At 35.4% G+C, this 17019-nt stretch overlaps 1 protein-coding gene across 1 annotated transcript; it reads right to left on the reverse strand.

The window, feature by feature from the left end:
• Nucleotides 1-12285: 12285 nt before the first annotated feature.
• Nucleotides 12286-12672, reverse strand: LOC145685072 (uncharacterized). Its single transcript, XM_081757417.1, has one exon. The coding sequence runs from the start codon at nucleotides 12670-12672 to the stop codon at nucleotides 12286-12288; it is 387 nt and encodes a 128-aa protein (XP_081613543.1).
• Nucleotides 12673-17019: the final 4347 nt, after the last annotated feature.

The following is a 17019-nucleotide window of genomic DNA, read 5'->3' on the forward strand; positions in this document are numbered from 1 at the left end:
TTTAAAGGTCCATAGCTCCAAAACTATGGGACCTACTGTAGTCGGGTCAAGACTTCACTTAGGAACTACTATGTGCCCTATCCAAATATCCATATTTCAGAATTCTGCTGTACTTCCGCATCAATTTTTATAGAGGCAGTTGGAGTACTTCAAATTATATGATCGTAGCCAAACTCTCTATAAAAATTGCTTCATGAGTACCTTAGGATTCTGAAACAGGCATTTTTCATAGTTTTGGAGCCATGGAGTTTTAAAGTTCAATTTTTCATGTTTTCGGCAGCCTATAAGTCCGAAAGGAAACATTTGTGCACCCAGACTGGTCTATGCTTTTTGTCTTGTCTTGGTGTCAGGAATTATCTTCCAAACGTTGTTGATGTTGTTTTGAAACACCATGTATATCTTCATAATTGTATAGTGGTTATACGACGAAAACTGCAGAATATAATGCAAATGTTAGATCCATAGTATGTGCTAATATTATTGTTATTTAAGTATTTATATTCATTTTCGTTGTTTTAGTACAAGTGTTAAGGAGACACGATATTTTGATCCCTTTTCTTTAACTCTTAGAGAAACCTCGCAACCGGCCACTGAGTTTTGAATTTTAATTATGAAAATAGTCATAAAATTTTATGTTGTAAACTGTTATATCTGTAGGTAAAAATAAGAAACATATGTTTGTTAAGCACATCTCTAGTTGGGTTGTATGATCATGGTCCTTGATCTCTGATAAATATCAACATGAATCAAACAATTAACCCTTACACATAAAAATTGCTTTCTTCCGCCCTTTTCTACTCACTTCATGAAATAGAAAAGATATTATTTACAGTTCAACATATTTCTTTTTTACGTTATTTTCCCACAATAATAAAAAAGAAGTATTTGAACTTGGAAGGATTCATATCCTTTGCATGATTATTAATGGTTTACAACATTTAGATATCGTGTTACCCTTTTTCTGCTTAGACCAAATCTTCCATTTAGAGAAAGAGAAAGCATAAGGGTTGTAAAATGTCTATATTATTGTCACCTCACTTTTCCAACATTACTGTTCCAAATTGCTGTGTGTAAAATATACTTATTTATTCAGAAAAAGTATTGTCAATATTTTTTCTTCCTCTGAGGTTGTTAATACTGTCCTTATCTCGCACACAAGTTGAAGCTGTTAAACCGCACATAATAGCTGGAATGTGTGGGATTACAACAGGTGCTCAGCTGAAATACATAGGATGCGTTTTACATTATATAGGTTGTTTTTAATTGCTGTCCACTCTGTTTGTGGTCGATGGTTGGTTTCTAATAGTAACAACATAAAATTGCTTGCCTAAACACATGACTAAGGTGTTCTAGGAATTATAAAGCCCTCTTCAGGCTACTATATGGTTACCATACGCGACTTTGATTCTCATGGAGAGCCCATGTGGTTTGGATCCAACGTTAAGTTGTAAGTCCACGTTTCATATTTCCTCATTGCTGAAAAAGAATGTCAATTAAATACAAAAACCTATTTTAAGTGAGATGATGGCTCAGTTATTTCATAGTTATTAACTTTGAAAAATCATCTGACTCTTTTAGTCTAAAGGGGATAACTGGAGACGCTGAATTAAAGATCTAATTTCATGTAACTAATTCAAACTGATGTCTTCCCATTTTGTCTAACACTTTATCCATTGTAATTCACAGATAAAAATCACATCCCTCGTTTTAGGTAAAATCTGAATTCGCATTTGGGCTCATACTCAATCCGCCTAACGATCTTGTCAAGGAAGAACTAGGTACTATATAGAAAATCTAACATTGTTTCAAACCAGCACAGACATTTCAAACCATAATACCATCCGCTGTTATATTCAGCTCAAAAGTATGAGATAATCATGTCATTTCTCAGCTAAAAGAATAATATTCAAAACTTACCACTCTTTGTTTCATGGGATGACTCAGTGGTAGAGCATTCATCTCTGGTGCATGGGGTCCTTGGTTCGATCCCAGCTCCCGCTAAGTGAATTTTGTGGTGGACAAACACAATGTGCATGTGTTTTTTCGGGGTATTCCCCTTTCCTCCCACTTCATTCATTCCACTATTTCATTCATTTCTCATCATCACCATCTCCTTTATCCTAGTTGGCATAATCGTGGTACGGCTAATTTGCAAGTTTTAACATTACATTTTGGATTACTTTTGTTTACTAAATGTACTATCACTTTACTCAAATTACATTTTTCTGAACGTATTCCGGATTAGGTAATACATTCAAAACTTAAGTTGCACTGTTATTAAAACATGTCTTCAACTTTTTCCTTTCGGACTTCTTATATCGATGCAATATCATACTATACAGGGGATGGAAGAAAAAAATCTAAAAGCACTTCATACAGGACACGTAAGTTTGGCCCTCCACTGTACAACACGTGTTGCGGTTGCCGATCGTTTTTTGTTTTTAATGTGTCACGTGGACCTTCCTCTTCCGTCAGCAGTAACCAGTTTACCTGTGAGTGTCGTGGTGTGACAGTGGTGCGGTAAAATGGGTGACCTGACAGACTTCCAAAGAGGCAGATCGTTGGTGCTCGTCTGGTTGGAGCTTCAGTGGTAACAGTAGCGAACATTGTGGGGGTATCGAAAGCCACTGTGTCCAATGTCACGAGGGCATACACAATTCATGGACAAACGACGTATGCAAAGCACAATAATGGTCGAAAGACAATCCTGTCAGATAGGAACCGGAGGGCATTAAAACCGATTGTAGTAGCTAAAAAGAAAACCACTGCAATGAAAATTACGTCTGAACACAATTCCGACCTACAGAACCCGGTTTCATCGAAAACAGTGCGACGGGAATTTCATAAAATGAAAAATCATGGCAGGGCCTCTATCGCCAAACCCCCGGTCACAGCAGTAAATGTGAAGAGGCGCTGAAATTAGTACAAGGAGTGGAAACACGTAATGTGGTCCGATGAATCGACCTTCACCTTGTTTTCAACAACCGGTCGTGTTTACGTATGGAGAACATCGTCGCAGTTCTATGATACAGACTGTCTGCTCCCAACCATGGTTGGCTCCCAACTGTAAAGCATGGGGTCGTTCTGTTACAGTATGGGCAGTGATATCGTGGTTTTCTGCAGGTCCCATCATAGCCCTGCATGGAATGATGAATGCTAAGGCGTATGAGGCCATTTTAGGGAACCAGGTTCTACCCATGGCCCAAATATTGTTCCCTGATGGTGATGGCATCTACCAAGATGATTTGGATCCTGTCACACTGCAAAAACGGTGAAATCATGGTTTGAGGAGCATGGCCAGGAGCTATCACACCTCCCCTGGGTCCCACAATCACCAGATCTGAACATCATTGAGCCATTGTGGTCTGAGTTAGAAAGGCGTGTTCGGTCTCATTACCCTCCACCAGCATCCCCTAAGGAACTGGAGCATGTTTTGGAGGAACAATGGTACAAAATTCCACACACCACGATTCAGGAGCTGTATACGTCCATTCTACGTCGGATCCAAGCTGTTTTGGATGCAAAAGGAGGCCCCACACCATACTAGGTATGATTTTCACACTTCTGCAAACGTTTTAGATTTTTTTGTCCAACCTCTGTATAGTATATAGGTCGGATACAGGTTATAAGACTTTTGATATTTTGACTTCAAAATTGATGTTATTCGATTCTACACATCTTACTTAGTCTACACACTAAATTTCAACTTATACACATGAAGGATCCATAGTGATGGCGGTCAAGATTTTGCCGAAAATATAGGGTACAAAAATATTTTTTCACATCAAGTTCTATAACGCGTCTCCGACTTATATGTTTGTTTAATAGATATTTAGTGTGTAGAATTGAATGCAATATAAAGACTTTTCTAAAGATGATAAACAGGAACCTTTCTTTTTTCATATTTTCGTGATGTCACAATGTGTTTTTGAATGCTATGCCTGTTGCTGAATATCTGTATTTTTATTCTAGGTATTCATGCTGTTAACTATTACATATTCATTTTGAGATACACTTAATTGTTCATTCGGGTAACTAATTAATAAATTTATAGTGATTTCTTTAATATATGTGATTTATTGTGTATTTGAAATAATTTATGTTACAGTTATTTGAAATAATCATGTATGAGATTAAGTAAACCATTGTGATTGACGTGTTTGTTTTTGTCATCAAGCCCTTTATTATGTATATCGCTTAGTATATTCATGTATAAGTGTAGGTGTAGAAACACTATCAGATCTATTATATAGCTGCGGAGAATATACTGTATTCTCCTTAAGATATAATAGGTAGGCGGTATGAGAGGCCGAATGCAAATTTGCATTTAACATAAAATGAAAGATGTGATATATAAACAACTGATACAGTGTTAGGTGAAATGAGAGTTTGGGACATTGACAAGTATATCTTCCAATCTTGCAATTATTGTTGGTCTATTGAGCCCTTTAGTAATCAGAAGAAATCATTTTTTTTTTCAAGAGTTAATAGTATTTATTACTTGACTACTACCTCACACTTATATTTCATTGCCGATAATTAACTCGTATAATCAGAACTGCAGAAACAAGAATAGTTCAGATGAAGCACACTTAGATTTTTTAGGTGAAGTTAATGGTGTATGTTTTAACCCACACGTATACATATTATTATAAAAGTACTGTATATTATTTTCTATACAAAAGCAGCGTCCTTTATTGTTTTCACTGCTACATAACATTGTTCGAAAACGCTCCGTCAGAGTGGTGTCGTCCTAAAATGTTTTGAAATGCGGTCTCTTTGTGGTATAAATAAAGCGATTCCCTTTGTTTTGAAAACTGTCCGTCAGAGTAGTGACGTCCTAAAGTGCTTTAAAAACCGGTTCTTTTAATGGTAATGGCAAGCCCGTGCTGGCCCACCGGGACATGTCCCGGTGCGCCCTCCGAAATATCACAGTATAAATAAAGGTACAAGTTTTTAGTTATAAATTCTTAGTTTTATTGGTAAAGAATCCGTGAAAGGTCCAGTGCGCCCTTTACATTAGGCGCCCTTCCGAGACCACATCGAAGATGAACGAGCTATTTACTCTTCTGTATAGCACAGTTCTCTACAATAAATACACGCAGTTACTGTTGGCGAAGAACCCGTGAAAGGCACAGTGCGCCCTTTACATAAGGCGCTCTACGAAACATCACATTATAGATAAGTAATTTTAGTTATCCTGTATACCAGCTTTGTTAAATAAATTCAAATACTGACTGGTAGTACAGAACCTGTGAAGAATACAAGGCGCCCTTTACACAAGATGCCCTGCGAAGTATCACATTATTGTTTATTTTATTTTATTCTTCTGTGTTTCAGTTTTGTATTATAAATTCATACAGTTGCTATTGGCAGAGAACAGCTAAAGAGTATAATCTAACTAACTAACTAACTCTATGGGCTATGGAACCCGGAGGTTCAATGCCGCGTTCACAAAAGCTCTCCACTGACTTCTATTCTTAGCAAACTGCATCCAGTTTCTACTTTGTATTCCAATCTCTGCGAGATCCATCTTAGTATTGTCCTCCCATCTGCGCCTAGGTCTTCCTAATGGTCGTTTTCCGATTGGTCTTCCAGTCAAGACTTTGAAAGCGTTTCTACTTTCTTCCATTCTAGCTACATGATCTGCCCATCTAAGCCTCCTAGACTTGACGACCCTAACAATGTTGGGTAAACCGTATAAAATATGTAGTTCCTCGTTATGAAGTTTCCGCCATTCCCCATTCCCGTTCCTCTTGGGTCTTAATATTCGTCTCAGGATCTTGTTCTCAAATACTTTCAGAAAGTTATATACATATAAAACGAAACAATATGATACATCAAGAATAGTTCGGATAGTCAAATGTACGATGCATTTATGTAACACTACACTGACACTAGTCTCTAATTTATGATTTTTACTGCATCAAAGCTTTCACAGTCTTAATATGCATCTCTATATCCGAGCATATTGACTGATCCTGTGTGTTTTAAAGCAGTGCTCGGATAATCAGTACCTGTTGTATTTCTGAAATAAAGCTGTATTAATTTCCGTAATATGTGGTCTTCCTGTCACCACGGCACGGCGCGTCCTCAGGTTGTGGATCGAGGAGAAGGCCTCTGGGATATCGAGGTTAGCTGTGAATATACTGAGTAAGCAGTCGCGAACACACAAGGGGTGATAATCCAGCTTGAGAATTTGGTGTGAGGCTAATAACCTCATCCATATATATATACATCAGATAAGTTCACAGAATCCTTGGATCAGAACTGATAACTTGGCACGAACTCCGCAAAGTAAAATCGACATGAGATTTGGAACATAAAATATAAGAAGTCTCTATAGGACAGGCGCGTTAAAATTTGTAAAAAAAATTAGTTTAGAAATAGAGGTTGGACCTAGTGGGATATCAGGAAGTTAGATGAGAAGGAAATGGAGGAGTCAAGTCGGGAAATTTTACGTTCTTTTACGAAGAACAAATTAAAAATTACCAACTAGAAACAGGGCTTTCCGTTCACAAACGAATACGTAATATCAGCAATTACATAGGTTGAAGTTGTTAATGATAGATTTTCTTTTACTTCTCTTAAGGGTCGGTGGTATAATATTATTATTTTAAATGCACATACTCCAACAGAAAATAAGGATGGCGATTTAAAAAATACAGTTTTTACGAAAGAATAGAACGGGTATTTGATCATATCTTGCAATACCATATGAAAATTCTGTTAGGCGGTTTCGATGCGAAGGTAGGACCAGATGGTATTTTCAAACCGATTATAGGGAATAAATGTTTGCATAAGGAAAGTTGTGACAACGGCGTTAGACTCGTGAACCGTGCAATATCCAGAAACCTTATCGTGAAGATTCCAACATTCCAACATCGCGACATTCATAAATATACTTGGACCTCATAAGATGGAAAAACACATATTCAAACTGATCATGTTTTAGTAGACAGAAAAGAACAGTCTAGCACAACTGATGTTCGGTCGTTCAGAGGAGTTGATTGTGATAGTAAGAGAGAAACTATCGTTGAATAAAGGAAATATTCAATATCTGAAAACGGAGCGGTATTTTTTTTTTTAATAGAGGAGAGTCAGGTGAGAGGGGAGACAGATTGAAGTGTCGAATAGATTCTCAGTTTTAGAAGGTTCGGAGTGCACTAGTGTTCAAGATACTTGGTTGAAATTAGAGATAACATTAAAATTTCAGCAAAAGAAATACTGGAGCACGCAGAAATATGTAGGAACAAACCATGGTTCAACCAGGAATGTACTAAAGTACCAGAGAAGAGAAAACAGAAGAAACTGCATTGGCTACAAAATCCAAACGAAATAACTGCATAAAATTTCATTGTCATCTGGCAGAAAACTTCTAAAACTTTTAGAACAAAGAAACGCGACTTTTGAAAGTTAAAATTAATTACCTTGAAGATAATAGTGAAAACAAAAACATTCGGGACATGTATAAATGCATCAGCGAACTTAAGAAAGGCTATCAACTTCGTGCTTATATATTAAAGAAACCTAAAGGAACAGGTCTCACTGATACAGATAGCATCTTAAATAGATGGAAAAATTTCTTTGACGATTTGCTTAACACATAGCCAAAAACTAATGCGCATGGAAAAAGTGAAATGCATGCAGCAGAATCGTATATTCCAGAACCTAACCAGAGAGAAATAGAAATCACTATTTAAAAATATATATATAAAATAAACGCACATCTCCGGGTGTAGACGAAATTCTGGTAGACTTAATTTTAGCCGGAGGTGAAAAATTGTAGAGTAAGATACACAAATTCATTCTCATTATCTGGAACAAGGAGGAATTACCACAAGAATGAAGAGAATCAATCATTGTTCCAGTTCAGAAGAAAAGCAACAAAACAGATTTAATAATTATCGAGGCATTTCTCTTCTGTCAACATCCAATAAATCCTCTTAAACATTGTATTAGCAAGATTGACTCCATACGCAGATGAAATTATTGGAGATTATCAGAACGGATTTAGGTAAAAATCGATCAACTATCAACCAGATATTTACCATTCGACTAATACTTGAAAAGAAATGAGAGAATACAACATCCTGGCACATCAATTATTGACTTTAGACTCTGGTAGGAGGGAAACATTGTACAACATCCTTACAGAATTTGCAATACCGAAAAAGGTAGATTAATTAAGATATGTTTAAGTGAATCCCGAAGTAAGGTTCGTGTAGAAAAATTCTTGTTCACGAGCTTTCACGTTGAGAATGACCTGAAACAAGGAGATGCGTTGTCGTCATAATTATTTAACTTTGTTCTGGAGAACACTTTAAGGAAAATCAAAGACAGCAATCAGGTACTAGAGCTGAATTGTATTTGCCAGGTTATGGCGTATGCTGATGATGTAAATTTAATAGGGAATGATAGAACAATAGAAATTAATGCAAAAATCTTAATTAACGCTTGCAGGGATATAGGCTTAAAAGTAAATGCATAGAAAACTAAATAAATGGAAGTTTATCGGGATCGTAATACTGCATTTTATGGATGCGTTAAAATACCAAATATTTTCTTTCAACAAAGTGGATACTTTCAAATATCTAGGATCATTATTAACACACCAAAACAATAATCACTAAAAAATTAATGTCAACTGAAAGCAGGGATTTCGTGCTATTATTCAGTTAAAAATCTTTTGTTGTCGCTAATTCTGTTGAGGAATTTGTAGCTCAAAACATAAAACGATAATCATGTCTGTTGTGCTGTATGGTTGCGAAACATAATCACTGACTCTGAGGGAAAATCGCAGACTGAAAGTATTTGAAAACAAGATTCTTAAACCAATATTCGAAATTCAAAAGGAACGGGAATGGGGAAAGGCGGAAACTTCATAACAGGAACTGCATAATTTTATATCGTTTACCAAACATTGTTAGGGTCATCAAGTCTAGGAGGCTCAAATGGTCAGGTTATGTAGCCAAAATGGAAGAAATTAGAAACGCTTTCGAAGTTGTAACTGGAAATCCAAATAGGAAAATGACCGTTAGGAAGACCGAGGCGCAGATGGGAGGACAATATTAAAATGGTATTCGCAGAGATTGAAATATAAAGTAGAAACTGGGTTCAGTTTTCTAAGGACAGAAAGCAATGGAGAGCTTTTGTAAACGCGGCAATGAGCCTACTGCGTCCATAGGCGTGCTATATTAAGTTGTTGATTCATTTAGCTTCTTTTTATTTGACAGAAATGTTATTACAGGAACTAAAAAGTGTTTCTGTAGTAAAGAGGATTTCGATATGAGGTTAGCTATTTACGTTAATACTAAAACAAATTTGGTGGGGATTTTGATATAAAATGGCACCCATACTTTCTTTCAAAGTCTCTCTCTCTCTCTCTCTCTCTCTCTCTCTATATATATATATATATATATATATATATATATATATATATATATATATATATATATATATATATATAACCCCTCTAAAGCGGACAGCCGTGGGGAATCAAAAATTGTCCGCTATAGAGAGGTGTCCGCCTTAGAGAGGTTTCAGTATCTTCTTACGTAAATTAGTACAAGGTATTGTGCAATTAGAAAAATATTTTTGCATGAATCATGTATATACGAATATTACCAAAATGTTACTGTACCTGTATTATCTTGCACCATCCAATACTGTATGTTCGAGGCACAACATGGAAATAAGATGTTATAGTTCTCTGCACTTTACACTTATTGCTACTTATACGTTTTCGGTTTATTGCTTTAATTTGTGAGTTAATTGCAGTCCAGTAATGACTTTTGAGACAATATGCGTACCCGCGGGCAAAAAACAAAACACGAAACTTGTCTTTTGCTTAGAGATTTCAGCGGACAGTAGAATGACTTATCATCCCAAACGGCGGGCAACTGTCAATCCCTTTTGTATCTAAAACAGGTTGAGTGAGAGTAGAATGCAAGCAAAGAACATGAGGATGTTAAACGGAGACCTTTCCTCTTGAGCAGACGGTTGAGGAGGCAAAATGTTGTCACACCCTCATGTGCTTCCTTGCGGACACACGTATGAATCACAAAAAATGTATTATTTTTTACTGTTCTTTTCAACTTGTTTCTAGAGAGTGTCCGTAATACGGAGGTAAATAATACCTATAAAAGATAGGAAAGACTGTTCGTGTCCGTACTAGAGAGTTTCCGCTTTAGAGAGGTTTGCGAATGTGCTTTTGCCTATTACGGTGTTTGGGGATTACAAAATATGTCCGTTACGGGAGGTGTCCGCGTTATAGAGGTGTCCATTAGGTGCGCTATACATTAGATAAGATAAGATAAGATAAGCTTTATTGTCATTAAACAACATTTGTTGCAATAGACATTGTCAAATATAACATATATATATATATATATATATATATATATATATATATATATATATATATATATATATATATATATATATATATGGTTCATTCCCGTTGTGCCTACTTCCCGTTCTGCCTACAGACCCTCCAGCACTTTAAAGAAAATATTTTTAATTATCTTATCTCTAGGCAGAACGGTAATTCCCGTTGTGCCTACTTCCCGTTGTGCCTACTCTTTCGAGACGGGGAATTATGTGCAGGGAGGAATTTTTGTAGGGAATATTTCTTTAGTATTTCTAAAAGCTTCTGTAAAAACAACCACCACCTCTACAAGTTTCATCATACATGGAAAATTGGTTGACTCAGTTGCAAGAATGTTAGACATTGTATGTGAAACAAACATTAAAAAAAAAAAAAGATCTAATATCAAGCAATTTCAGAACAAAATTTTATTTGGGTTTCCAGTAGTTTACCTCCAGCATGCTAAGACTTGCAGTACTAAAAAATGCCACAGTTCACATCCCCAAGACATGTCTGGCCAACTATTAAACAAACAACGCAAGAGGATGCATAAGGCATCCTTTAAAAAGAGTGTTTGTCTCCATCATATCTCTTTCCTCGAATTGATTGATTCAGTTGCCAGTAACCCGTTTGACATTGTATCTGAAACGAACACGAAACAGACTTACTTCGGGCTAATATCAATTCATTTCACAACCGAATTTTAATCGGTTTTCCAGTAGTTTATCTCCAGCATACTAAGGCTTGCAGTACTAAAAAGTGCCACAATTCACATCCTCAAGACATGTTCGGCCATACATTAAACAAACAATGCAAGAGGATGCATAAGGCGGCCCTTTTGAAAAAAAAGAGCCTTTGTCTTTTACATCACTGCTCCTTCTTTGGCATTACCTTAACAGGTAATTTGTCTTCTAACACGATTCTATACTACATGCAATGTTACATATACTTATATTGTCAATGTAAATACTACATATCGTCAATGTTAATACCATATATCGTTAATATAGCCAATATATTTAAAACATCTCACCATCACTGTTCTAAATGCAAACAGTATGCAACTGCATCTGTGTAAGCCACCAAGTCTATTACATGTGATTCCAGACGTGCCTTCAATGATTTTATTTTTTGTTCAATTCGCTTATATTTCAGCTTTGGTTCCTTCGGCTTTTTTCCTACCTCCAACATCAGCATACAAGCTTCATTCTCACTCTGTTCTTGCTGCAACAGCTGTACAAATGTAAAAATATTTGGATGTTCTCTTGTCAGTTTTCTGTTTAATTTAGAGTGCCAGCCCTCTACAACATTATTTGTTCTTCCCTCAACATTATCATATTGGTTCCATATATCTCTGGAAAAGAGAGAAACATTAATTACATAAAACAAATCAAAGCTTGACAATAGACATTCAACAACGATTGGAAGTTGCATGTTAACGTCTGTCGTAGATAACGTTAAGGATAACGTCTGTTGTTTGTTGTTAGTAACACGGTAAATTTATAAGTATTCAGTTTTGTAATCATTACACTAGTATAGAGTTAATTTCAGATCTCTGGTATGAGCAGATTAAAATTTCGTATTGGCATGCAGATCTCAGAAATGATTTTTTATGGAATGAGAATAATAATTACGCTTACCACACTCCATTAAAGACACTATGCACCATTTCATATCCAGACACTTCTGAGCTCACAATTGTAGAACACATAGGCAATACAACAATGACAAACGAAACTAATGGAAAAACATAAAGGACTAAAATGACCGAATGAGTAGGCCTATATATGAAATACTAATCACTGCTAACGTAGATTTCGTTTCCCAAACGAAAACCACATATATTTGAAAAAAAAAATCAAACGAAAAACAGATAGTGAAATAGCGTAGAAAATAAGGTAACTACTATATCGTACTTACTTTGTGAAAATGGCGTCTGCATCGTCCAGCCATGTTTCGACTAAATAGTCATGAAACTTCTCTGCGTTTTGTACTTCCGGGGCATTTTCCTGGAGATGCAGGAACATGTCACCCACTTGCTCCACTGGCACAAGTGGTAGTGCAGCAGCACGTCTTATCCACTTCCTGACCTCTTTGTCTTCTTCATAAAAAGTGGACAACCCCAATGACTGAACTTTCCTCCATAAACATTGGGTGTAATGGAAGAAACACCCACGAATGGCTGCATCCGGAAAAACACCAGTAACGGCATTGATTACCGCTCTTTCAAAGTCTATAATCACTGTAGTAGGATTAAAGGAAAGACCATTTACAGAAGCCGCATCTTTAATGAGAAGCAGCATCCTACGATAGTCTTCCTCTTTCTTAGAAGGCAATAAACAAAATAGAAACGGAAAAGTCTGCCCCAAATATGTCCCATGTATGGTGTACAGCTGCTGATATATAGTAGCCAATCACCTTCAAGAGTACCAAACTGAAACAAAATCTTATAAATCCCTTTCCCTCCCCGATTATCTGACCTTTTGATTTGAGTTGAAACTCTACAAAAACATTCAATTATGATATTTGTATTTTGTATTCCTGCTATTTACATTGACAATATAAATATGAAAATAGAAGTATGTATGATATTATGGCATATAGTATACAATCACGTATAGAAGACAAATCAGCTGATAAGGTGATGCCGAAAAAGTAATTTTAATGTAGGAGACTAAGACCCTTTCTTAAGGGCCCCCTTATGCATCCTGTTGCATTAGCCCTATTTGTTTAATATATGGCCATCAAACATGTCTTAAGGATGTGAACTGTGGCACATTTTACGTACTATGAGTCGTAGCACGTTGGAGATGAAATACTGGAAAACCGAATAAATTTTTTTTGTGAAATGACTTGATATTAGACCGAAGAAACTTCGTTTTATGTTCGTTTTCGTTTCAGTTTCAATGTCAAAAGAAAAGAGACCGAATTATGCATCTTCTTGCATTGTTTGTTTAATATGTGGCCAAATATATTTTGAGGATGTGAACTGTAGCACCTATTACGTACTGCGAGCCTTAGAATGTTGGAGATGAACTACTGGAAAACTGAATAAAATTTTGTTGTGAAATGACTTGATATTAGACCGAAATAAGTTTATTTTCTTGTAACTGAATCAATTAATTTTCCATTTCTCTGTAAGTATTAAAAAAAACACATCTCTACTAAAGTAGACGTGAATAAAGCTGCTAATAACAAAACTGTACCTAGTCATTTTTTCTGAGAAGAGCAAGTAAGATAACATTTAAAATATATGATGAAATTTAAAGGAATAGTTATTCTTCTTACAGAATCTATTAGAATTACTAAAGAAAAAATCCCTAGAAAAGATCCCTCCCTGCACAGAATTCCCCGTCTCGAAAGAGTAGGCAGAACGGGAAGTAGGCACAACGGGAATTACCGTTCTGCCTACAGATAAGATCATTAAAAATATTTTCTACAAAGTGCTGGAGGGCCTGTAGGCATAACGGGAAGTAGGCACAACGGGAAGATATATATATATATATATATATATATATATATATATATATATATATATTTACAAGTTTTATCACACTACCAGGCAAGTTTTATCTATGTATCATTGTTCTTGCTTTCAACTCTTGACAACAGATTTTTTCAAATTCAGAGATACTATATACAGAATTGCTTATAAGGAAGGATTTACAAAAGTTTTTGAAGTTGTCGTGAGGCATTGTGCGTACATTTTGTGGTAATACATTAAATAATTTCATACCTGTATACTTATAACTCTTTTGAGTAGTGGTTAACCTAACTTGTGACATATTAAGGTCGCTTTTATGCCTAGTATTGTAGGAATGAACATCGCTTCGGTGATTAAAATTATCTAAATTTTCTTTTATATACATGAGACATCGATAAATAAATAAAGAAGGCACTGTCATAATTTGAATTTCCTTAAACACTTCCTTGCATGATGCTGTTTTAGGCAATCCCTTAATTATTCTTACTGCTTTCTTTTGCCATTTGAAGACATTCTGTGCACCAGAAGAATTGCCCCAGAATATTATTCCATACTCCAAATGTGAATGAAAAAAGGCATTGTACGATGTTATAAGAGATTTCTCACTAATTACAGTTTTTAATTTACGCAATAAAAACAATACTCTGGATAACTTTCTACATAAATTTTCTGTATGTTCATTCCAATTTAACTTTGAATCGACGTACATTCCTAACAGTTTTACAGATTTACGTGTATCTGAATGACTCGTAGAATTACTAAGATTAATGTACAAAGTTTCTGTTTTATCCTGATTTACTGTAAGTCCGTTACATTTAAACCATATAGAAGACAACTCTAACATTTCGTTATTCCTACTTTGAATATCAATTATATTTTTGTCTGAATTTACAACAGTAATATCGTCAGCATATAAAACACAACTATTGGGCAAAAAACTTGGAAAATCGTTTATATATACAAGAAAAAGAAAGGGCCCCAATACACTACCTTGTGGAACACCATTTGTTACACACATGAAACTTGACTTTTCATTTCCAATGCGAACAGCTTGTTTTCTATTGCTAAGATACGATGCAATTAAAGATAATTGCAAGCCAGTAATACCATAATAGTGTAACTTCGCAATTAATATATTATGTGACACGGTATCGAATGCCTTACTCAAATCTAATAATGTAACTCCAACATGAAGATTGTTCTCCAAATTATCTAACACTTCTGATACTACATTTTCCACGGCTTTAGTCGTGGAACACCCAGGTCTAAATCCAAATTGCATATTATGAAATAATTTATTTTCCTCAAAATATCTTGACAATTGATTCTTAATACATTGCTCAAAAACCTTAGATATTATTGGTACCAAAGATATTGGGCGATAGTTATTAAGCTCCGTTTTATCATTTTTCTTGTAAATCGGAACTGTAACAGTGAATTTAAGGCACTCCGGAAAGCGGAAATTCACCTTCGAGAAGTACGCAATTGAATAAATAGGTCAAAGGTTCAACTATTATGTCTATTATCTTCTTTAGCATGTTGTTAGAAAACCCATATATACCCTCACTATTCGAACCTTTTAATTTGTTGACCACTGACAGTACAGTTCTAATATTTATAGGGGTCCACAGAAAATGAGTACTATGTTGATTAATATTTGTCTGTGTCAATAAGCAAGCGAAATCTACTTGTGAACTAATGCCATTTTTGTGCCTACCAGTTAGTTTGTTAGCACTATTTACAAAATATTCATTGAACTTATTTGGGGATATCTTTATCGAGTCTTCAACAACCTGTTTCCCTAGCTCCCTGTTAATAATAGACCAGGCCGCAGAGCACTTATTTTTTACGAGATTAATCCTAGGAAATATCTTAGGAATTATCTACGGAAAAATGTTATGACATATCTTGTAGGAAATCTTATCCTTTTTGTGCCATACACGTGAAGAGTTTTCCTGTCTGACCGAATGGCGTTTATCAACATTGTGAAATAGTTCTATATAATAAAAATACAAAGTTGAAGAATTATTATGCTAACCACACTGCACATCCCACTGATATTAATATCAGGCGCTATATTGTTAAATTGGATACCTCTTTTAAAAAAGAGAAAGAAAAAAACATAAAAGTCAGAAGGGTGCTAATATACTTTCGGCGCACCATATATTAGAAGATTTACAAGTAAAATTTAATACTTAGCATGAAAAGACATATTTATAAGGAACTTTTTTTTTTTTTTTTTTTTTTTTTTTGCAAGCAACATAATTAAATACAAAGTAGTACACCTGTATTTTATGTTTACAACTGCAGGGTTACTAGTGTAAAATCATTTGAGAGACAATGTTTAGCAGAAAGGGTCTAACTTTTTTTTTTTTTTTTTTTTTAGAAATGTTACAATTTCGGTAGTTTTTATTCACATTAGTTTAGTTTAGGTTGGTTCAGGTTAGTTACGGTTATGTTACGTTAGATTATATTAGTATATCACAATTTTCTAACACAATTTTCAAAAAGTTATAGAATTTCGCTTACTTCTATTAATATTAGGTTAGTTTAAGTTAGTTAATTTCATTAGGTTAGATTTGGTTAGGTTGTGTTAGGTCTAAGTACTTGCATCTTCCATTTCTCCTGTAAATTTTGTATGTTCTGCTTACTTCTGGACCCCTTCTGCGAAACATTTACCTAAGTGAGTGCATATGAAAGATGACCGGTGAACTATTTTCCACCACCGGTATATTTCTGCATAGTTTACAGAAGCTATAATTTATGTTTATAAGTGGAGCGCTACTACCACGATACCATGACATGTGCTGTTCAAACTCGTATCATTGCTAAAACCCACTCGTTTTCACTACATTCACTGACGCACCTGTTTCCTTCGCTCGCACCCCCTAGCTGACGCTCGGGCCCCCGCTTCGCCATGCTCTGACTCGGTTAGTTAGCATTCGTACTTTCTAGAAACTACCTAGCGCTACTTGGTTTGCGGTTTTTGCACTATAGTTTTTATACTATATATCTGGACCCCGTATTTATACACAAATCGTAAAAGAATTGTAGTTTATCAACAATTGCTTTTGGTGGTTCCCTTGAGGGATTTTATCTATGCTATGTTAGATATTTTCATGTCGGTCAACGCAAATCATTTAGGAAACAGTGACAAATTATAATT

This window comes from Thermobia domestica, chromosome 5 (assembly GCF_964235325.1).
Source record: "Thermobia domestica chromosome 5, izTheDome1.hap1.1, whole genome shotgun sequence".
Classification (NCBI taxonomy): domain Eukaryota; kingdom Metazoa; phylum Arthropoda; class Insecta; order Zygentoma; family Lepismatidae; genus Thermobia; species Thermobia domestica.

Coding starts and splice junctions, on each gene's coding strand:
- LOC145685072 (XM_081757417.1), bottom strand. CDS start 12,672: ATGCTGCTTCTCATTAAAGATGCGGCTTCTGTAAATGGTCTTTCCTTT.